Source organism: Pan paniscus, chromosome 16 (genome assembly GCF_029289425.2).
Source record: "Pan paniscus chromosome 16, NHGRI_mPanPan1-v2.0_pri, whole genome shotgun sequence".
Classification (NCBI taxonomy): domain Eukaryota; kingdom Metazoa; phylum Chordata; class Mammalia; order Primates; family Hominidae; genus Pan; species Pan paniscus.
The window spans coordinates 69210210-69229442 of NC_073265.2; the positions used below are offsets into that span (position 1 = coordinate 69210210).

The window sequence follows — 19233 nt, forward strand, 5'->3', positions numbered from 1 at the left end:
CCTGTAGTCCCAGCTACTAGGGAGGCTGTAGCGGGAGAATGACTTGAACCCGGGAGATGGAGTTTGCAGTGAGCCGAGATCGCACCACTGCACTCCAGCCTGGGCGACAGAGCGAGACTCCGTCTCAAAAACAAACAAACAAAAAATTTTAAAAAATTAAAATTAAAAAAAAAGAGGAAGGGAAGGCCAGGAAAGTCTAGAACAAGGTATGGAGTTCCCATATGGCAATCAGATTTGCTGACCTAAAAATTAGAACACAAGATCTAACAAACCACGTAATTCCTAATCTGTTCATTTTTACAAAACAAAAACAAAAAAAAACATTTTTTTAAACACTAGCTCCACATTAAATTATTTACCTAATTTTCTTTGTTCAGAATATCCCCGAGTATCCTGCATGTCGGGTTGCCATATCCATCAACCCCAAATGTCAAGCCAGAGAGAGAAGGCTGGGGAGGAGGCATCAGTGGAAACTCCAAGCAGCCAGGGGCACTGGAAACTGCAGAAAGCATGGGAAAGAAGGAAGGAAGGAGGGAAGAGGGAAGCCGACCAGAGTCAGCTTCTAGCCTGAGTCTGCTTCTCAGTCTAGTCTGCAGTCTAGCCTGGTGACACAGAGAAGGACTTTTGGGCAATGGGCACACCTGAAAGAGTCTACCGTGGGGCAGAAAGACACCGCCTTCCTGGTCATCATCCCATAATTAATTGCCTGGCTTCTGTGTTGAGCTTTACCCTTTGGCTGAATTTCCAGCCAGACCCAAGAAATTAAGACAAAATGGCATATAGAGAAAAATACATACAATTTATTCATTACATGGGGACAAAATTTCCATAACTCTGGAAGGTCAAGTTACATCTCAAAGTTGTTTATTTAAAAGTAGAAGTATGTGTTGGCAATCGTTTCCATAACAGTCAGAAAAATTAGGCCGGTTTCACAATATGGAGTGTCCTTTCTGGTCAACAGTATTGCTTCAGGAGAGATAGCATTTCACAGATCTTTCCTGTAACTTCTAGAAAAGTCATCCAGCCAGATTTATGTTCAAACTTCTTTACAAAGCCATTTTCCTATAAAAGAATAAATTTAACACTTTAAAAATCATTGGAGATTAAGTATGCTGGAATAAAAAGCAAAAATATTTTCATTTAAATAGTGCAAATAGTTAATCTTCTACCCCTTCTACCCGTTAAGCAGCAGCATCTAACAGAAATACAGTGTGACCTACATCTGTAATTTAAATTTTTTTGTAGCCATATTTTACAAAGTAAAAAAATAGATAAAACTAACTTTTAGGATACATTTAGAGTTATTTTTATTTTAATATGCAATCAGTATAAAATCATTAATGAGATATTCTTTTTTCATAACAAACCTTCGAAATCCAGTGAGTATTTAGTACTTAACGGTACATCTTAATTCAGACTAGCCACATTTCACTACCATAGCGGACAGCAAGCACAGCTCTAGAGGATAGAAAGCCTTTTTTTTTCTCGTTCTTGTTCAATTGTCCAACATTGATTTCAATGCACTTATATTTGTAATATGAATTATATTATACTGTAAACTGCATTGTATTGAAAATCACGAGAACTCACAGTAAATCCAAATTAAACTAATACCTTTGAAGCTATGAAAAGGTTGATAGTTTATTTTATAATCTACTCTCTTTGTGATCAGACATAGTTTTAAAAATATAGGATAACCCAATTAACTGGACATTTTATTTAGTTAATTTACAATCTGTAGTCAGATAATCCTCACCAAAAACTATCTCTGAGATCATCTAGACTGAAGCCCTCCATTATTTTAACAAATGAGGAAATCGAGGCCCCGAAAGATAAGTTATCTAAGATTAGCCAACCCGTTGGTGCCTGGACTTGGATGAGAATGTGAACACCCTACTTCTTTCCACTCCATACATTTCCAAACAAGTGCCAAAAGAATTAGAAAATTGTTAAAATAATTTTTTCAAATGGTCATCTGGCAAACATTTATGTCTTCACCTTACAGGTTTCAGAACCTTGGGGTTACAAATGCCTGCAAGTAGCTCACAGCCCAGTGTAACTAATATTCAAATGTAAACCAAGCATAACTCTTTGATAGTTGGGAGAGACTCGAGAGCTCTGCGGTGCCTTGGAATCATTTTATGAGCATCACTGGCAAAGCAGATGAATACCACCAGCCAGGGGGATTTCATTTGAAAGATTGCCTAAGAAAGCCATTTTCTGCCTACGTGTTAAGTGTACATCGTGCTCTGAGACATGCTGTCATGCCTTGACAGAGGAAGGAAACTGCCCCCTCTCTTCTTCCTCTTTCCCTCCTGCCAGTACATACTCATAGTTTCCTATACACTCTCAAGAGGTATCCACTTCATTACTCCCCTTCCTAGAATTTTCATAAACCCCATGTTTCGCAAGTATAATGAGGCCCTCTGAAATTATTATTATTATTTTTTGAGATGGAGTCTTGCTCTATTGCCCAGGCTGGAGTGCAGTGGCGCGATCTCAGCTCACTGCAGCCTCTGCCTCCCAGGTTCAAGCAATTCTCCTGCCTCAGGCCCTCTGAAATTATTATTATTATTTTTTGAGATGGAGTCTTGCTCTATTGCCCAGGCTGGAGTGCAGTGGCGCAATCTCAGCTCACCGCAGCCTCTGCCTCCCGGGTTCAAGCAATTCTCCTGCCTCAGCCTCCTGAGTAGCTGGGACTACAGACGCGCACCACCATGGCCCGGCTAATTTTTGTATTTTTAGTAGAGATGGGGTTTCACTATGTTGGCCAGGCTGGTCTTGAACTCCTGACCTCATGATCCACTCACCTCGGCCTCACAAAGTGCTGGGATTACAGGTGTGAGCCACCGCACCCAGCATGATTTTTATTATTATGACAACGATCATTGTCTATTATCATTGAGCAGTCATAATGTATCACCTTATATACATCAATGTCAAAAGAAAGGACAGTGAACAAAGAAAAAAATGATGAATTCAGCCAGAAAGAGATTAAAATTTATTTATTATTATTATTTTTTGAGTCAAAGTCTTGCTCTGCCACCCAGGCTGGAGTGCAATGGCGCGATCTCAGCTGGCCGCAACCTCTGCCGGGCGCAGTGACTCAAGCCTGTAATCCTAGCACTTTGGGAGGCTGAGATGGGAGGATTGCTTGAGCCCTGGAGGTCGAGGCTGCAGTGAGCCAAGATCGCGCCACTGCACTCCAGCCTGGGCGACAGCAAGACCCTGTTTCAAACAAACAAAATACACGCAAACACCATTATGTTACTCCCACTTCTCTAAACATTATTATTCATTTATTCATTCAGGAAATATTCATTGAGCATTGGCCACATGCCAGGTACCATTTAAAGCACTGGAAACACAGTGGTGAAGAAAGCATACAGGATCCCTGCCCTCACTAAGCTTATATTTTCACGGCAGACACAGACAACAAACAGATAAGCAAGTAAATATGCAATGGGATGTCCAGTCATGAAAACTATTATGAAGGCAATAAAGTTGGGTAGGGAGACAGAGAGTGGCAGTAGTACTTTCTCAGTTGGGGTGATCAAGGAAGACTTCTCTGAGGAGGCAACCTTGGAACAGAGGCCTGAGCAAAGGGAAGAAGTAAGCCAGGCAAACTTCTGGCGGAAAATTATTCCAGGCAGAGGGAGCAGCAAGTGCAAAGGCCTTGAGGGTGGAATGTGCTTAGCTTATCCAAGGAGGCTGGAGCTATGAGAGCACGGAGGGATTCAGAGAATATGAGATTTGAGAGGCGGTTAGAGGCTAGGTCATGTAGGGCTTTGAGGACCACAGTCAGGATTTTGTGCTTTTGTTCCCAGGGTAAAAGGGCAGCTTGGAGGGTTATGATTAGGCCAAGACATGATCTAATTCAAGTTTTTATTTTATTTTATTTTTTTGAGACAGAGTCTCACTCTGTTACCCAGGCTGGAGTGCAGTGGCACGATCTCGCCTCACTGCAACCTCCGCCTCCTGGGTTCAAGCAATTCTCCTGCCTCAGCCTACCAAGTAGCTGGGATTACAGGCATGCGCCACCACGCCCAGCTAACTTTTTGTATTTTTAGTAGAGACGGGGTTTCACTGTGTTAGCCAGGATGGTCTCGATCTCCTGACCTCGTGATCCGCCCGCCTCGGCCTCCCAAAGTGCTGGGAATACAGGCGTGAGCCAATGCGCCCGGCCCCTCAAGTTTTAAAAATATCACTGTGGGGGCTATGTGGAAAACAAATTCTAGCAGATAAAGGATGGAACCATGGAGTCTGGCAGGAGGCTACTGACAGAGTCAAGTGAGAGAGGAAGGCGGCCTAGATGCACAGGGTATTACAGCATTTCAAAGGGGCAGCCAGGGGGATTTGCTGATGGATGGATGTGGGCTATGAGAGACAGGAGTCCAGGCTGACTCCCAAGGTTAGAGAACTAGCACTTAAGTGTCATACATTTCTGCCTGACTTGAGGGTCTTTTATTTTTCACTAAATGATTTTAGAGTCTCAAGTAAAAATTCAAAAGACATAGAAAATTTTGCCCCAAAACTTATTTAATCAAAGGATATATATGAACACTTGAGATAGTATCACCTTGCTGCTAGATCTTTTTACCTTTTGGAAATGCCTTTGCCAAAGTGAACACTTAGTTAATCATCTATATATGTCTCTGTGTGCCCATTTATTTGGCCTCAAATTGACCGGACTATTATTTAGAGTAAGAGGATGACAAAGAAAAAAAAAAAAAGAAAAAAAACCTCTTGACCTAACTGTATGACCCAACCTTTAAAATGGTGGTTACTGGGAAAGCACCAACTCTGACTGTACATCCTACTTCAGAAGGGCAAAGAATTACATATTTAAACTTCCTGGAATTTCCCACATGACTCTCGTAGTTGCACAGTATTTGACAGCTTGGAAAGCACTGTTTTACAAAAAGTGTTTTATAATCCTTTAGCTTTCCTTTAAAGGTAGGTAAGATTGTTTTCATTAAATATTATATATATAATAAATTATCATATGTCATGTCATATTATTATATACATTATATAAGGAATCTGAGTCTCAGAGTACCTCAGTAATTTACCCAAGGTTATACCTCTAGTGAGTGAGAAAACCAGAGTTCAAATATTCAGTTTCAGTGTTGGTTCGTTGAATCATCCCATCAGCAAATATTGTTACCTTCTATGCTAGGCATGAGGTACACAGTGATGCATTAAGTAGACACGATTTCTCCCATGTGGAGCTGAGTGCCAAGCATTCTTTCTACTCCCCCAGCATATGCAGAGGAGAATGCTTCATTGAAGGGGGAGGAAGTAAGAAGACCCACCTGGTTCAAAAGGAAGGGTGATCCCAAGGGAAGAGACACGAGTTTCATCTCATGAACATTCTAATGGTTTTTAAGAACCATCCTTTCCTTATGAATGCTGGAGGCAGCCAAATGGCACTAGCTCTCCTGTCAGATCTTGTGAGAGCACCTCCTCTCAGCACTTCCAATTAGGAGAGCGGACAGGAGGAAACCATGGTAAATGTGGAAGACGAGAAAAAGAGAGATGAGAAGCCACAAACAAAAGAAGGCAGGAAGGCAGGAAAGCAGGAAGGCAGGAAGGCAGGAAGGAAGGAAAGACAACTGATAAAAAGGAGAAAGAGAATAACGAAAGAGATTATGAGTCCTATTACTGATAGACCAGTCTTGTTTCTTCCCATTAGGGGATCTGTTTTACATGGTAAACAAAAACCCTAAACTTGTATTGAGTACTCATTTTCAGGAATTGTTTCAAGTGCTTTGCATATATTAACTAATTTGATCCTTATACCAGTCCCAGGACATAGGTTGCAATATTTTCCTGTTTTTACAGATGAGGAAACAAGACGTAGGGAAGTTAAGCAACTTGTACAATTCACACAGGTAGTAAGCACTCGAGCCCAGAAATGAAGCCAGGTCTGTCTGATTCTGAGTTGGTGCTCTGAACATCTATGTTGTGCTCACATACTGCTTTTTTTTTTTTTTTTTTTTTTTTGAGATGGAGTCACTCTGTTGCCCAGGCTGGAGTGGCACAATCCCGGCTCACTGCAACCTCCGCCTCCCAGGTTCAAGTGATTCTCCTGCCTTAGCCTCCTAAGTAGCTGGGATTATAGGCATCCGCCACCAGGCCCTGCTAATTTTCTATTTTCAGTAGAGACAGGGCTTTACCATCTTAGCTAGGCTGCTCTTGAACTCCTGACCTCAGGTAATCCACCCACCTCAGCCTCCCAAAGTGCTGGGATTACAGGCGTGAGCCACTGCACCCGGCACATACCGCATTCTTGATTCAAAGTTTTCATAAAGTCTCTGGGCAATTTTAACATTTAATTAAATTATAGATTGTATGTGCTCACATCTTGATAAAGCTGTAAGTGCCTCCTCTACTCTTACCTCTTCTTGTGGGCCACTGACTCTACCAGCATAGGCGTGTGATTGTGCCATTTCCCCTGAAATGAATCATTCAAGAGTAAATTCATTCATTTAAGCAGATTTGTCAACATCACTATGAAAAGATGATAACAGTTTTCCATGCCAGTTTGCACTGACTCAAAAAAGCACTGCCTATCGTTGACAGAATCAATGTCTCATCTGAGCTGGGAAAGCGGCATGGAGATTGCTTTGAAATGACATTTTCAAGAGTATTTATTTCATGTCTACAACTTGAACTATTCAGGTGTTTTTTTTAAAAAAAAAAAAAGAGCTTGGAAACTTTAGAAAGGCTGAGTGTGTGCACGTGCAGGCAATGTGTGTATTTGTATCTACACTCGGGAGAGGTTCATCCGGCCACACTCATGTTTACATCTGTACCACCCTTGAAAGATGAGGGTACTACTAGAAATTCTCAGAGACAATTCCACACCTCTTGCTAACAGTGAGTTCCAGGAGCTCACAAAATTTATTGTGGAGAAGTTGAATTTTTAACTAACATTTATTCACTGTCTGTGTGTTCCAAGTATTATGCTAAGCGTTGGAAATACAATCCAAACCCACATAGAGCCTGCAAACTAGTAGAGTATTTCTCTGCAGGCTCATCTGTGGTCCTCTGTGCCAGAGAATGTTTGCCTTCACCTGAAATCTACACAGTGCAGCTGAATTTCCACCAGTCCTCAAGTATAGCCTCCCACAGCCAACCGGAAGAAAACATGACAAAACATTTCACATGATTTGCCCAGCCTCAGTCAGGCTCAGTTAGAAAGAACTAAGTTCCAGGAAGAAGGTAATTGAGAAAGGGGAGTAGCTGCAGTAAGCTCTATCATGCAGGAAGGCCTTAAACAAAATGAAAAAGGCATCAAGTAAAAGATCAATAAATTTGATTGCAACAAACTTTTAAACGTTTATAATAACCAAAGACATCATTAGCGTTAATCAGCAAACTAAAAGATATCTGCCACATACATAAAAATAATTTGGGTGCATGGCTCACGCCTGTGATCCCATCACTTTGGGAGGCCAAAGGGGGAGGATCACCCGAGGTCAGGAGTTCGAGACCAGCCTGACTAATATGGTGAAACCCTGTCTCTACTAAAAATACAAAATTAGCTGGGTGTGGTGGCACACGCCTGTAATCCCAGCTACTTGGGAGGCTGAGGCAGGAGAATCGCTTGAAACCAGGAGGCACAGGTTGCAGTGAGCTGAGATCACACCACTGCATTCCAGCCTGGGCAACAAGAATGAAAACTCTGTCTCAAAAAATTTAAACAATAATAAAAATAATAATTTGTATCCAGAATATTCAAAGAATTCCTACAAATCAATAAGAAAAAGACAAAATAAAAGGAAAATGGGCAAAGGGCGTAAACAGACAATTCCCTGCATTTACAAATGATCAGTTAATATATGAAAAGATGCTCAAAATGTAAAAAAAAATTAACCTTACTAGAAATCAAGAAAACGAGAATTGAAACAAGATAAACTCTGTATTTTTAGCCCAACAAATTAAGAAAATTATGATGAATTGCAGCAACCTAATGTTAGTCAGCTGGGGTAGGAGAATCCCAGGGGCATACCCTAACAAGCTGCTGATGGGAGTGTAACTTGGTAGAGCCACTTTGGAGGGCAAGGACCTAACAAATTAAGAAATGTATGTACACCATGACCCAGCATCTACAACCCAACATCCACCCTAGAAAACTACACACACGCACAAGGGAAGATTTACGTAAAATGATATTCAATGAAGCATTGTGTGTGACAGCAAACTCGAAATAACCTAAACAGCTATCAGCTAGAAATGGCCAGATACTCTACAGCATTTACATATAACAGAATATACACAGCACTCTTAATAATACTATTTTAAATAACTCTGGGTAAAAAAATAAGTGGTAGCATTAGTACCATGTACTATTTTTACATATATACATGTAAAAATATGTATGCAAAATTTATATGTATACATAAAAAATCTATGTGTATATGTAAAAAAAGTATGTGTTATATGGTATAACATATATGTTATGTAAAACATATACATAAGCATACATATACATTTTATATAAAACTTTTTTTACAAAAAATTTTTTACAAAGAAGTATTGTTTATTTTCTATGGATAGATTCAGTAGGCATGTTTTGCATGCAAAATAATTGATAACAGTGGTTACCTCTTGGGAGAGGTGAAGGCCGTTGGAGAGAGGATCAATGAACACTTAAGTGCTTTAAAAAAATAATTATTAAGTATATTGGAATATAAAGGAAACCATATACATCCAGCTGTGTCAGGCTTTTTACCAACATGAGTTTCAACACAGGCCTCTACACAGTCTTGGCTTTTTTAGGCACTGATAATAAAGTAAATTTTTATTTGAAAATTCTTGAATAAAGGTTCTTGCTGGTCATACAGTATATTATGTTTTAATCAACAAACTTTAACAGCCCGGAATTTATTATTAGTAATAATTTGTTATATATTATATGTAATGTAATTTGCTATATATTAATATATGTTACTATTTGTTATGTATTAGTAAACTGAAAAACACCAATTTGTAAGCGATGAACTTACAAAAATTTACACCTGTCTTTTGCAACCCATAAATACCTAAAAATAACAGCATCTAATAGCAACTTTCTGTACTGATGGTAGAAATTTCTGTACTGTCTGTACTGTCATGACAACCCTAGCAAAAGCTAAGTACTAGATTAGAGTGTGTGCACAGCTGATTGTGAAGCTGCATGAGAGAGGTGCTTTATTAATCCCCAAACCTCACTACTGTAATTTATAGTTAGGAATAAAAACTGGAAACATAAGTGCTTTCCAACTATAAAGTTCAAGTTCAAGGATTCATTGGAAAAAGCCAGAAAGTATATTTTTATTTTAAAAATTAAAACAAACCACCCAAGGAAAATAGTATTCTTAGGTAAAGTGTTTTGTTGTTGTTTTAACTAGCAAGGAAATTCTCAATTTCTATTTCACAGGAAAGAACAATGAAGAATTTTTCCATCATACATACCCAGCCTCCGTTTTGTCTTATCCATTCTCCTGTGTTATTCATTATGAACTCCGCAACAAAATATGAAATCTCCTTATAAGTATCCACATCCGGGGCAATTTGCTGTCGTAGAAGTTTCTTGATGAGAATACCTTCAAATGCAAATATGGTTACAATTCTTCCCCAGTTAATGATGCCATCTTCAAACTCCTTTTCCATCACTTGGTTGAATAGTGTTCTGGCAGTGTCTACAGACACAACATTAACATTGTCCAAGCATGACTTCAGATTCTTTTCCACTTCTTTTTGGACTGAGAATGCAACATTTTGTAGCACTCTGGACGTTTTGCTTGGACCTGATCCAGGTTGTGGTATCTGTAGGACGTACTGCAGATAGTCCTGAGCCAGCCTGTAAATATATCCAAATTCACAGTCTGTCATCTTCTGCCTGGTGGAGAGCAAAGTCTTGAGCTGGCTCACCTTGAAGCTGTTGAGGCAATGTGCTGAGAATGCTCACTGAGCTTGACACATGATGATACATGGAGGCTGGTGGAATTTCTGTTTGCATCACTTTATAATATCCTTCCTCCTAGTCACTTTCGTGCGTAGGCTGTGTTTCATGTCATGTATGAAAGAGAAAGTTTAAAATGTGAAAGAGGAAAATGTTTCAGAGAAGCCACTTCCTCATCCTGTGATTAATTCAGCTTTGCAAGTCTTAAATGCAGGATGTGGAGAAATTAGAATCCTTGTAGATTGCTGGTGGGAATGTGAAATGGTACAACCCCTGTGAAAATGTTGGCAGTTTCTCAAAAAGTTAAATACAGAATTGTCAAAAGACCCAGCAATTCCATTCATAGGTATACACCCAACAGATACTCAAATACTTACATACGAATGTACATGGCAGCACTATTCACAATAGCCAAGAGGTGGACACAACTCAAATGTTCATCAACAGATGAAAGGATAAATAAATTATGGAACATTATTCATCCCAAAAAAGGAATGAAGAACTGATACATGCTTCAACAGGAATGAACCTCAAAAACATTAGGCTAATAGAAAGAAGCCAAACAGAAAAGGTCATACATTATGTGATTCTATTTCTATGAAATATCCAGATAGTTAAATCCATAGGATAGAAAGCAAATTGGTGGTTGCCAGGGGCTGAGGAGAGGAAGGAGTAACTGCTTAATGGGTAGAAGGTTTTCTTTTGTGTGATGAAAATGTTTTACAAGGCCGGCCGCGTTGGCTCACGCCTGTAATCCTAGCACTTTGGGAGGACAAGGCGGGCGGATTGCCTGAGCTCAGGAGTTTGAGACCAGCCTGGGCAATATGGTAAATCCCCGTCTGTACTAAAATACAAAAAATTAGCCAGGCGGGTGGCGTGTGCCTGTAATCCCAGCTACTCGGGAGGCTGAGGCAGGAGAATTGCTTGAACCCGGGAGACAGAAATTTCAGTGAGCCAAGATCACGCCACTGCACTCCAGTCTGGGCAACAGAGCGAGACTCTGTCTCCAAAAAAAAAAAAAGAAAAGAAAATGTTTTGCAGCTAGATAGAGGTGGAAGTTGCACAACACTGCGAAGGTACTAAATGCCACTGAATTCTTCACTTTAAAATGGTTCTGTGAATTTCAAATTTAAGAAAAGTCTTAAACGCCATCCACGGGGTAAACCGGAGTAACGACAATTTGGAATGGAGACTACAAAACAGCCTGGGTGGCAGAGAACAGGGCCTCTCGAGGTGACTCTGGCAGTACCGCCCTTGATCATTTGTAATTGAGTAAGGATGATACCGAGAGGGAAGAAAAAAATACCCTCTTTGGGCCAGGCACGGTGGCTCACCCCTGTAATCCCAGCACTTTGGGAGGCCGAGGCGAGCGCATCACAAGGTCAGAAGATCGAGCCCATCCTGGCTAACACAGTGAAACCCCATCTCTACCAAAAATACAAAAAATTAGCCAGGCATGGTGGCGGGCACCTGTAGTCCCAGCTACTTGGGAGGCTGAAGCAGGAGAATCCTTTGAACCCAGGAGGCGGAGCTTGCAGTGAGCTGAGATTGTGCCACTGCACTCCAGCCTGGGCGACAGAGCGAGACTCCGTCTCAAAAAAGAAAAAGAAAAAGAAAAAGAAAATACCTTCTTTGGTCTTCACCTTCCACCTACTCTAGAATTTCTGATAGAAAACAAAATTCTGCTTTAAGCCTGACTTAATTCACATTTTTAACTCAGGTAATCTATCCGATGTGTGGATTAGAAATTGCAGGACCAGAAAGAGCACTGGACTTACAGTCAGAGGGCCTGGACTCAGTCCCAGCCAAATCTCTCTTTCTTTACTCAGTATGTACCTTGGGTCTGTGCTTAATTTGTAAAATGAGGCAATACATGTTGACCTCAGGGGGTTGAGGTGAAGTTTAAAGAGATGACCTATGTAAAGCCTCTATCACCATGCCTGGTAAAACGTAGGTGCCTAATCAAAGCTAGTTCCTCATTGTTCTTTTGTGGACTAATGAGGAATTTGGCCTCCCAGTCATCTCTTTGCCTATCAAGGATATAACTTCATAAGTGAAATGCAAATCTCATTTGATTTAGCTATGGCAGCAATTCTGAGAAAAGGTTTGCAGTGGATGGAAGAAATAGGAGATAACTCATGGTCGCTGGAGAAATTGAATTCACTTTTTTTTTCCATCCACATATGGAGTGACTTTGAGTCTTTTATCCTGTCTATGACCAGCTGCAAATAGGAAAAATGATTCATATATAACTTGCATTTCTGAACTATCACCATAGGGTTAAGGAGGAAAGGAGAGGTGCTGCTTAGAATGCTCGTTAATAGCGTGGCAGCCATGAAAATGCACCTTTCAGATCTACTGCGGTGGTTTAATTGACTAAGGGCCCCAGCCGCAGTGCTTTGAATCTACCACAGCTTTGCACTGAGGCCACACATCCTACAGGCTGTTCCCAGCCAATGACTGAGCAAAGCAGGAACCTTAAGACCGGTTCCTGCAAGTCAACTTCCTTTGATAGGTAACTTTGCTTCAATGACTCCCCATGGGCTTTGCTGAAACTTCCTTCGACTGCACAGTCATGGAAGACTTCCTACCCCATCTTCCTCCTTCTGTCCTTTGCAGAGGTCAGTCCTGCATTGTAGTCTGACAGCTCTGTAGTCTCTTCTGCCTCCCTCCCTCTTTTCCCTCACAGGCATTTACCCCAGTAAATCTGTTAGACGTCTAATCCCCTCATGACATTTTCTTGGAGTATCCAGACTGATATAGGACCTGTAGAGCACAAAGGAGCATACAGATATGTTGTCAAGCCACTTCTCCAGGAATTCCCCTGGGAAAGTTCTCCTGTGCCTCCTAGACTGTGCCCGTTGGCCCACAGGAGCACAAAGCCAAGAGCAGGCTGCTGTACCTCCTTAAATCATCTTTGAGCATCATAAGAACCAGGGAAAGGATGGGAAGATTGAGTTTTCTCTCTCTCATTACATTTCCTTGGTGCTGAATATTTCTTTAAAAATAACAGAAGCAGCCGGACCCGCTGGCTCACACCTTTGGGAGGTCAAGGCGGGTGGATCATTTGAGGTCAGGAGTTCAAGACCATCCTGGCCAACATGGTGAAAGCCCGTCTTTACTAAAAATACAAAAATTAGCCAGGCAGTAGAGGCACATGCCTGTAATCCCAGCTACTTGGGAGGCTGAGACAGGAGAATCACTTGAACCCAGGAGGCAGAGGTTGTGCTGAGCTGAGATCGTGCCACTGCACTCCAGTCTGGGCAACAGAGTGAGATCCTGTCCCCTCAAAATAATAATAATAATAATAATAATAATAATAATAGAAGCATGTGGTTTTAAAATTGCAATCAAGCATCTTTGGCTGGGTGTGGTGGCTCACGCCTGTAATCCCAGCACTTTGGGAGGCCAAGGCAGGTGGATCACTTGAGGTCAGAAGTTTGAGACCAGCCTGGCCAACATGGTGAAACTCCATCTCTACTTATAAAAAAAAAAAGTATAAGACCAGGCACGGTGGTTTATGCCTGTAATCCCAGCACTTTGGGAGGCCAAGGCGGGTGGATCACGAGGTCAAGAGATCGAGACCATCCTGGCCAACATGGTGAAACCCTGTCTCTACTAAAAATACAAAAATTAGCTGGGCTTGGTGGCACGCACCTGTAGTCCCAGCTCCTTGGGAGGCTGAGGCAGGACAATCGCTTGAACTCAGGAGGTGGAGGTTGCAGTGAGCTGAGATTGCACCACTGCACTCCAGCCTGGGCAACAGAGGGAGACTCTGTCTCAAAAATAAAAATAAAAATAATAATAATTAGCTAGGCATTTCATTTATTCAACAAAGATCAACTACCTGCCTTCACTGGGTCCTGGCTTGGGCAATGGGTGGAAATAGAAAAAAGATAGACCCTTGTTTTTGTTTTTTTGAGACGGAGTTTTGCTCTTGTCGCCCAGGCTGGAGTGCGATGGTGTAATCTAGGCTCACGGCAATCTCTGCTTCCCGGGTTCAGGTGATTCTCCTGCCTCAGCCTCCCAAGTAGCTGGGATTACAGGCGCCTGAGAACACTTCTGGCTAATTTTTGTATTTTTAGTAGAGATGGGGTTTTACCATGTTGGCCAGACTAGTGTCAAACTGCTGACCTCAAGTGATCCGCCCGCCTCAGCCTCCCAAAGTGCTGGGATTATAGGCATGAGCCACCACACCCAGCCTAGGGCTTTATATTTCTAATCTTCTGTATACAAAAAGGAGTTGCTTTAAAAATTCTTACATATTGTGGGCCAGGCGCAGTGGCTTACACCTGGTAATCCCAGCACTTTGGGAGGCCAAGGCAGGCGAATCACCTTAGGTGAGGAGCTCGAGACCAGCCTGACCAGCATGGTGAAACCCTGTCTCTACTAAAACTATAAAAATTAGCCAGACATGGTGGCCAGTGACTGTAATCCCAGCTACTCAGGAGACTGAGGAAGAAGAATCACTTGAACCCAGGAGGCGGAGGTTGCAGTGAGCCAAGATCATACCACTGCATTCCAGCCTGTGCAACAAGAGCGAAACTCCCTCTCAAAAAAATAAATAAAAATAAGAAATAAAAATTCTTACATATCATGGCCTGCTTTAGTTTCTTTTGGGGAGTTTCCAAATTATCACTTTTCAAGGATAGGTGGGAGAGAGAAAGACAAAGTTCTTTCCAAAAAAAGGAAAATTCTTTCTTTCTTTTATATGAAATGCGAAAGGACTGGTGCGGGGTGGAGTGGAGGGAAGTGTGGGTCAGAGGCAAGTAGCTGACCATGGACCAAGTGTGAAGAGATGGGACTTCTCTCAGTGCCACTACAATCTGAGTCTGCATTCGCCAGGGTCTACTGTACAGGCCTGTAAAGACCAGCTCATGGTTCCCCATCCTCTGAGCTGCTCTGTCAACGCGTGGAACTTTGTATGAAATTAGGGGTCCAGCCCAAGTACATTCTGAATGAGTCAAACAGAAGGCATATTGTCTGGAAACCGTATGTGTATCCAGTTATCCCATAAACATATACTAAACTGCTACTGTATAACAGGGACCGTATTAGGCGCTGAAGATAAAAATTCTTGCCTTCAAAGGATTTTCAGTCTAGGAGAACCTATACCATATTATAGGCAGTCAAAGGAACTGCATAAGAGAATAATTAAAGTAGGTCACTGCAGTGGCCCCAAATGCAGAGACCCTCCCTGGAACCCTTGCTCAGGCCCTGGAGCCAGGTTTGCAGCCTCACAGCTGGGAGGTTCTGGAAAATGCACATGTGTAACACTGATCTATCATAGGTGGAAACGGCAGCCAGTTGGGGAGAGGGTGATGATGGAAGATAATTGGCGAAACCTGTTCACACTTAGCAAGTACCTAGCCGGGCGCGGTGGCTCATGCCTGTAATCCCAGCACTTTGGGAGGCTGAGGCGGGCAGATCACAAGGTCAGGACATCGAGACCATCCTGGCCAACATGGTGAAACCCCATCTCTACTAAAAATACAAAAATTAGCTGAGTGTGGTGGCGGGCACCTGTAGTCCCAGCTACTTGGGTGGCTGAGGCGGGAGAATCACTTGAACCCAGGACACGGAGCTTGCAGCGAGCTGAGATCGTGCCACTGCACTCCAGCCTGGATGACAAGAGCAAGACTGCATCTCAAAAAACAAGCAAACAAAAAATAATAATAATTATAGTAATAAGTACCTATGGCCCCACCAAGGTTCTCTCTGTGCTTGTTTTGTCCAGAAGTTCTTACTGAAGAAGCGTGAAGTCCTGGCTAGGACTGAGGAAACTACTTGTGTTTGTCATGAGAATAACAATAAGAAGAATATGAACCATCCTAGTAATTAACAATTTCTTCTATTTGTAAGGTGCTTTGGACTTCATTCTTGTGATTCTTATCATATACATATATGTGAACTACCACCTCATGAATATTCATTGTGCTTACCTAAATTGCCACATTTATATACATATGTTCCAGTTATCCATTGCTTTGGTAACAAACTAAGTTCTCAGAACTTAGTGGCTTCAAACAGTAATCATTTATTTTGCTCACGAACCTGAACTTTGGGCAGGACTCTTTAGGAATTATTGGTCTCTGCTCCAGAATATCTAGGGTTTAGGTGAAGGGGGTATAGCTCAGGGGGCAGAGCATGTGACTGCAGAATGTCCGGGGTTTAGCAGGAATGATTCGAACAGCTGGGGTTCGGCTCTCCTCTGACCAGGGAATAGAAGCGATGGGCTGACAGCCTAGCCAGGTAAGTCTTGATGGGGAATAAGAGGGAAGAACCCTGAAGCCACCCTGGCTGATGAGTGGCCAGAGGAATGCAAGCTACAAGACAAGGTTTGTAACCTCAAAAAGAACTACTGAGGTCAACTTCTCCTTTCTCCAAAGTTGGCTGGGCTTTTGGCTGCTTCAGAGGAGGTGACTCAGGGGAACTCCCACCCCTGGTGTGCTCTTTAGTTTCTCGAAACTTATCATGGCTACTTCCCTATTCCAAAGCCCTGACCAGAGCAAATTATCTGTAGGGGAGAACGATCTTCAATAGTGACACAAGAGTAACACAAAGGGGAGCAGGAAAATATGCACGAGAAGCCACCTGCATGCCCTCCGGTCGTCCCCCTTGGTCCCATGGGGCCAAGCCTTGGTGGTCAGAACACACAACGAAGGAAAGTCGCCCAGCCCATCAAGAAAAGCCAGAGGCCCAGGGTGACAAGGCTTCATTCAGTGGGAGCTTGGTTTCTATCTGGGGAGATGAATTTCCAGGAAATCCTACAAGCATAGGATCCATGTCAGCAGGATTTCCCCCCAATTTTCCTGCTATCTGTGGGAACAAGGCTTAAGAGGGTACTGGAAAGAGCGACTAGTTGTGAACCAAGGGAGCTGAGAGGCAGGGAGGGAAGGAAAGAAGTTTCACGAAGCCTGCCTAGTGGGGCAGAATGTTTTGACTGAGGTTGTGGAGAGCTCAAAGGAGACGGAGGAGGAAAGAGTGCGGGAAAGGAAGCAAGAGGGGAATTAGAGTTACGGATGGTCCATATAAGATGGAGTGCCTGAGTGCAACTGTCATCACGTCACTAATTTGTCCTTCCTCATCCCCTCCGGCACACCTGTGCATGCCGGTGTGTGATCAGCCCAGTCTTGCCTTACCCTCTGGGAATCTGACTTTACTATCCACTGGCCCTTCCAGTAATCAGCTCAGGATCCTCCAAAGGATTCCCACTGCCCATGAAGGGGAGCTCAGATTCCTAAAAGGCTCTCCATGCTCTGACTCAGCCTCCCCCATCAACCCAATCTCACCCCACTCCAGTCCCCTGCCAGTGCCTGCCCTGACACTGACAGGCATTTCCTTCCCTGGCACCAGCTACGTGTTCTCACTGTTGTCTCTAACTGAAATGGCTCTTCTCTTCCATTCCCGTGTCTTTAAATCTTCTCCATCTCCGAGGTCCAGTCAAATAAAGCCTTCTCTGTTTACCCTGGCCAAGAAAAACCTCTCAGTCTGTGCCCCCAAGGAATTTGTGCCTGTGTAATAGCAGGTCTCATGGTGTATCTTATACTGCAGCCATTGTGCTGTTTTATACCCTTTGCTGGACTCCAGACTGGCAGCTCTCCTAGGAAGAGGGCTGTCTTACTTCTCTTTGATTCCCTCAGAAGGCATAGTGACTGGACTGCCATATGCTAAGCACATGATAAACGCTGACTGGATTCTATTATTATCATTGCTGGTAATGTTGAGTATTCTACAAATGGCCTGTTTCGTAATCAGGGTGATACTGTAGCTGAAGCTAAATTAGTGTTTCAGTTCATTTTTACTCCACAAAGCAAAAGCAAAATTTACTTTTCTTTCCCTAAATGACATCTGGGGGGAAGTACAAGAGAAAAACCTATTTGAATAGGACTTTTAAGTGATTCGGGCAGAAGGCCTTGGACTTTCCACTGCTCTGAATGGAACAGCAAAATATTCAACATGAACCAAAGAAGCAGAAGTACTCAGTAACAGCAAGCACAGCTGGGCCCCTGGAGGGCAATTCTCTGGGAGAGTCAAGGCCTCAGAATGCACCAAAGAGCAAAGTACGGAGAATCCACAGCCACTCACTCAGCCCATTGCTCAGCCAACTTTACTGAGCACCAACTGCATGCAAGACCCTGCACTGGGCTCCAGGAATACATACACGGGGATGTTGTTTTGTTCACAGGGCAATAGGGGTGCCACACGTACTGCCAGAAAATTCACCTGCAGAAGGTTAAGTGCCACAATACAAAATGACATGAAGTTCATCCTAGAGGAGTAAGAGAGGCCTTGCAAAGTAGGCTGACATACAAGCTGGCTCTTATGGGACCAATAGAATGCCACTGTGCAGACAGCACAGAATTGGTAAATGTGCAGGTGTGAATCATGAATTATGCTTCTAATGAAGCTGAAATGTAGAATCTGGGGCTGTGGATAAGTTGTAAAAGGGGAGCAGAATTCCAGTTGTAGCGGCCTTGTGTACTGGGTCAGAAGTTCAGAATTGACTTTGAAAAGTAACAGGGGCTGGGCACGGTGACTCAACGCCTGTAATCCCAGCACTTTGGGATGCCAAGGCGGGTGGATCACGAGGTCAGGAGATCGAGGCCATCCTGGCTAACACGGTGAAACCCCGTCTCTACTAAAAATACAAAAAAATTAGTAGGGCGTGGTTGTGGGCGCCTATAATACCAGCTGCTTGGGAGGCTGAGGCAGGAGAATGGCATGAACCCAAGAGGCGAAGGTTGCAGTGAGTCAAGATCCCACTATTGCATTCCAGCCTGGGTAACGAGCAAAACTCTGTCTCAAAAAAAAAAAAAAAAAAAAAAAACAAAGAAAGAAAAGAAAAGAAAAAAGAAAAATAAAAGGAACAGGAACTTTTGAAAGGTTTTAAGCAAGAGAGTACCATGGTTACATCTGCATTTTAGGAAGGTTATTTGGACAATCGTATTTCTTTCTTTCTTTCTTTCTTTCTTTTTGAGACGGAGTCTCACTCTGTCGCCCAGGCTGGAGTGCAATGGCACGATCTCAGCTCACTGCAACCTCCTCTGCCTCCTGGGTTCAAGCAATTCCCGTGCCTCAGCCTCCTGAGTAGCTGGGACTACAGGCACACACCACCACGCCCCGATAATTTTTGTATTTTTAGTAGAGACAATATTTCGCCATGTTGTCCAGGCTGGTCTTGAACCCCTGACCTCAAGTGATCTGCCCTCCTCTGCCTCCCAAAGTGTTAGGATTACAGGCGGGAGACACCATGCCCAGCCTAGACAGTCCTATTTCTA

At 42.8% G+C, this 19233-nt stretch overlaps 1 protein-coding gene across 2 annotated transcripts; it reads right to left on the reverse strand.

The window, feature by feature from the left end:
- Positions 1-780: 780 nt before the first annotated feature.
- BCL2A1 (BCL2 related protein A1) lies at positions 781-10047 on the reverse strand. Of its 2 annotated transcripts, XM_034939260.3 has the most exons (3): positions 9463-10047; positions 6402-6457; positions 781-1062 (listed from the first exon to the last, which is right to left on the reverse strand). In XM_034939260.3, exons 1-3 carry the CDS (start codon positions 9880-9882, stop codon positions 1047-1049), a joined length of 492 nt encoding a protein of 163 aa, XP_034795151.1. In that variant the 5' UTR covers positions 9883-10047; the 3' UTR covers positions 781-1046. The 2 variants fall into 2 exon arrangements, with proteins under 2 accessions (XP_034795151.1, XP_008961331.2); XM_008963083.4 differs by lacking the exon at positions 6402-6457 and having other exon boundaries at positions 9463-10026.
- Positions 10048-19233: the final 9186 nt, after the last annotated feature.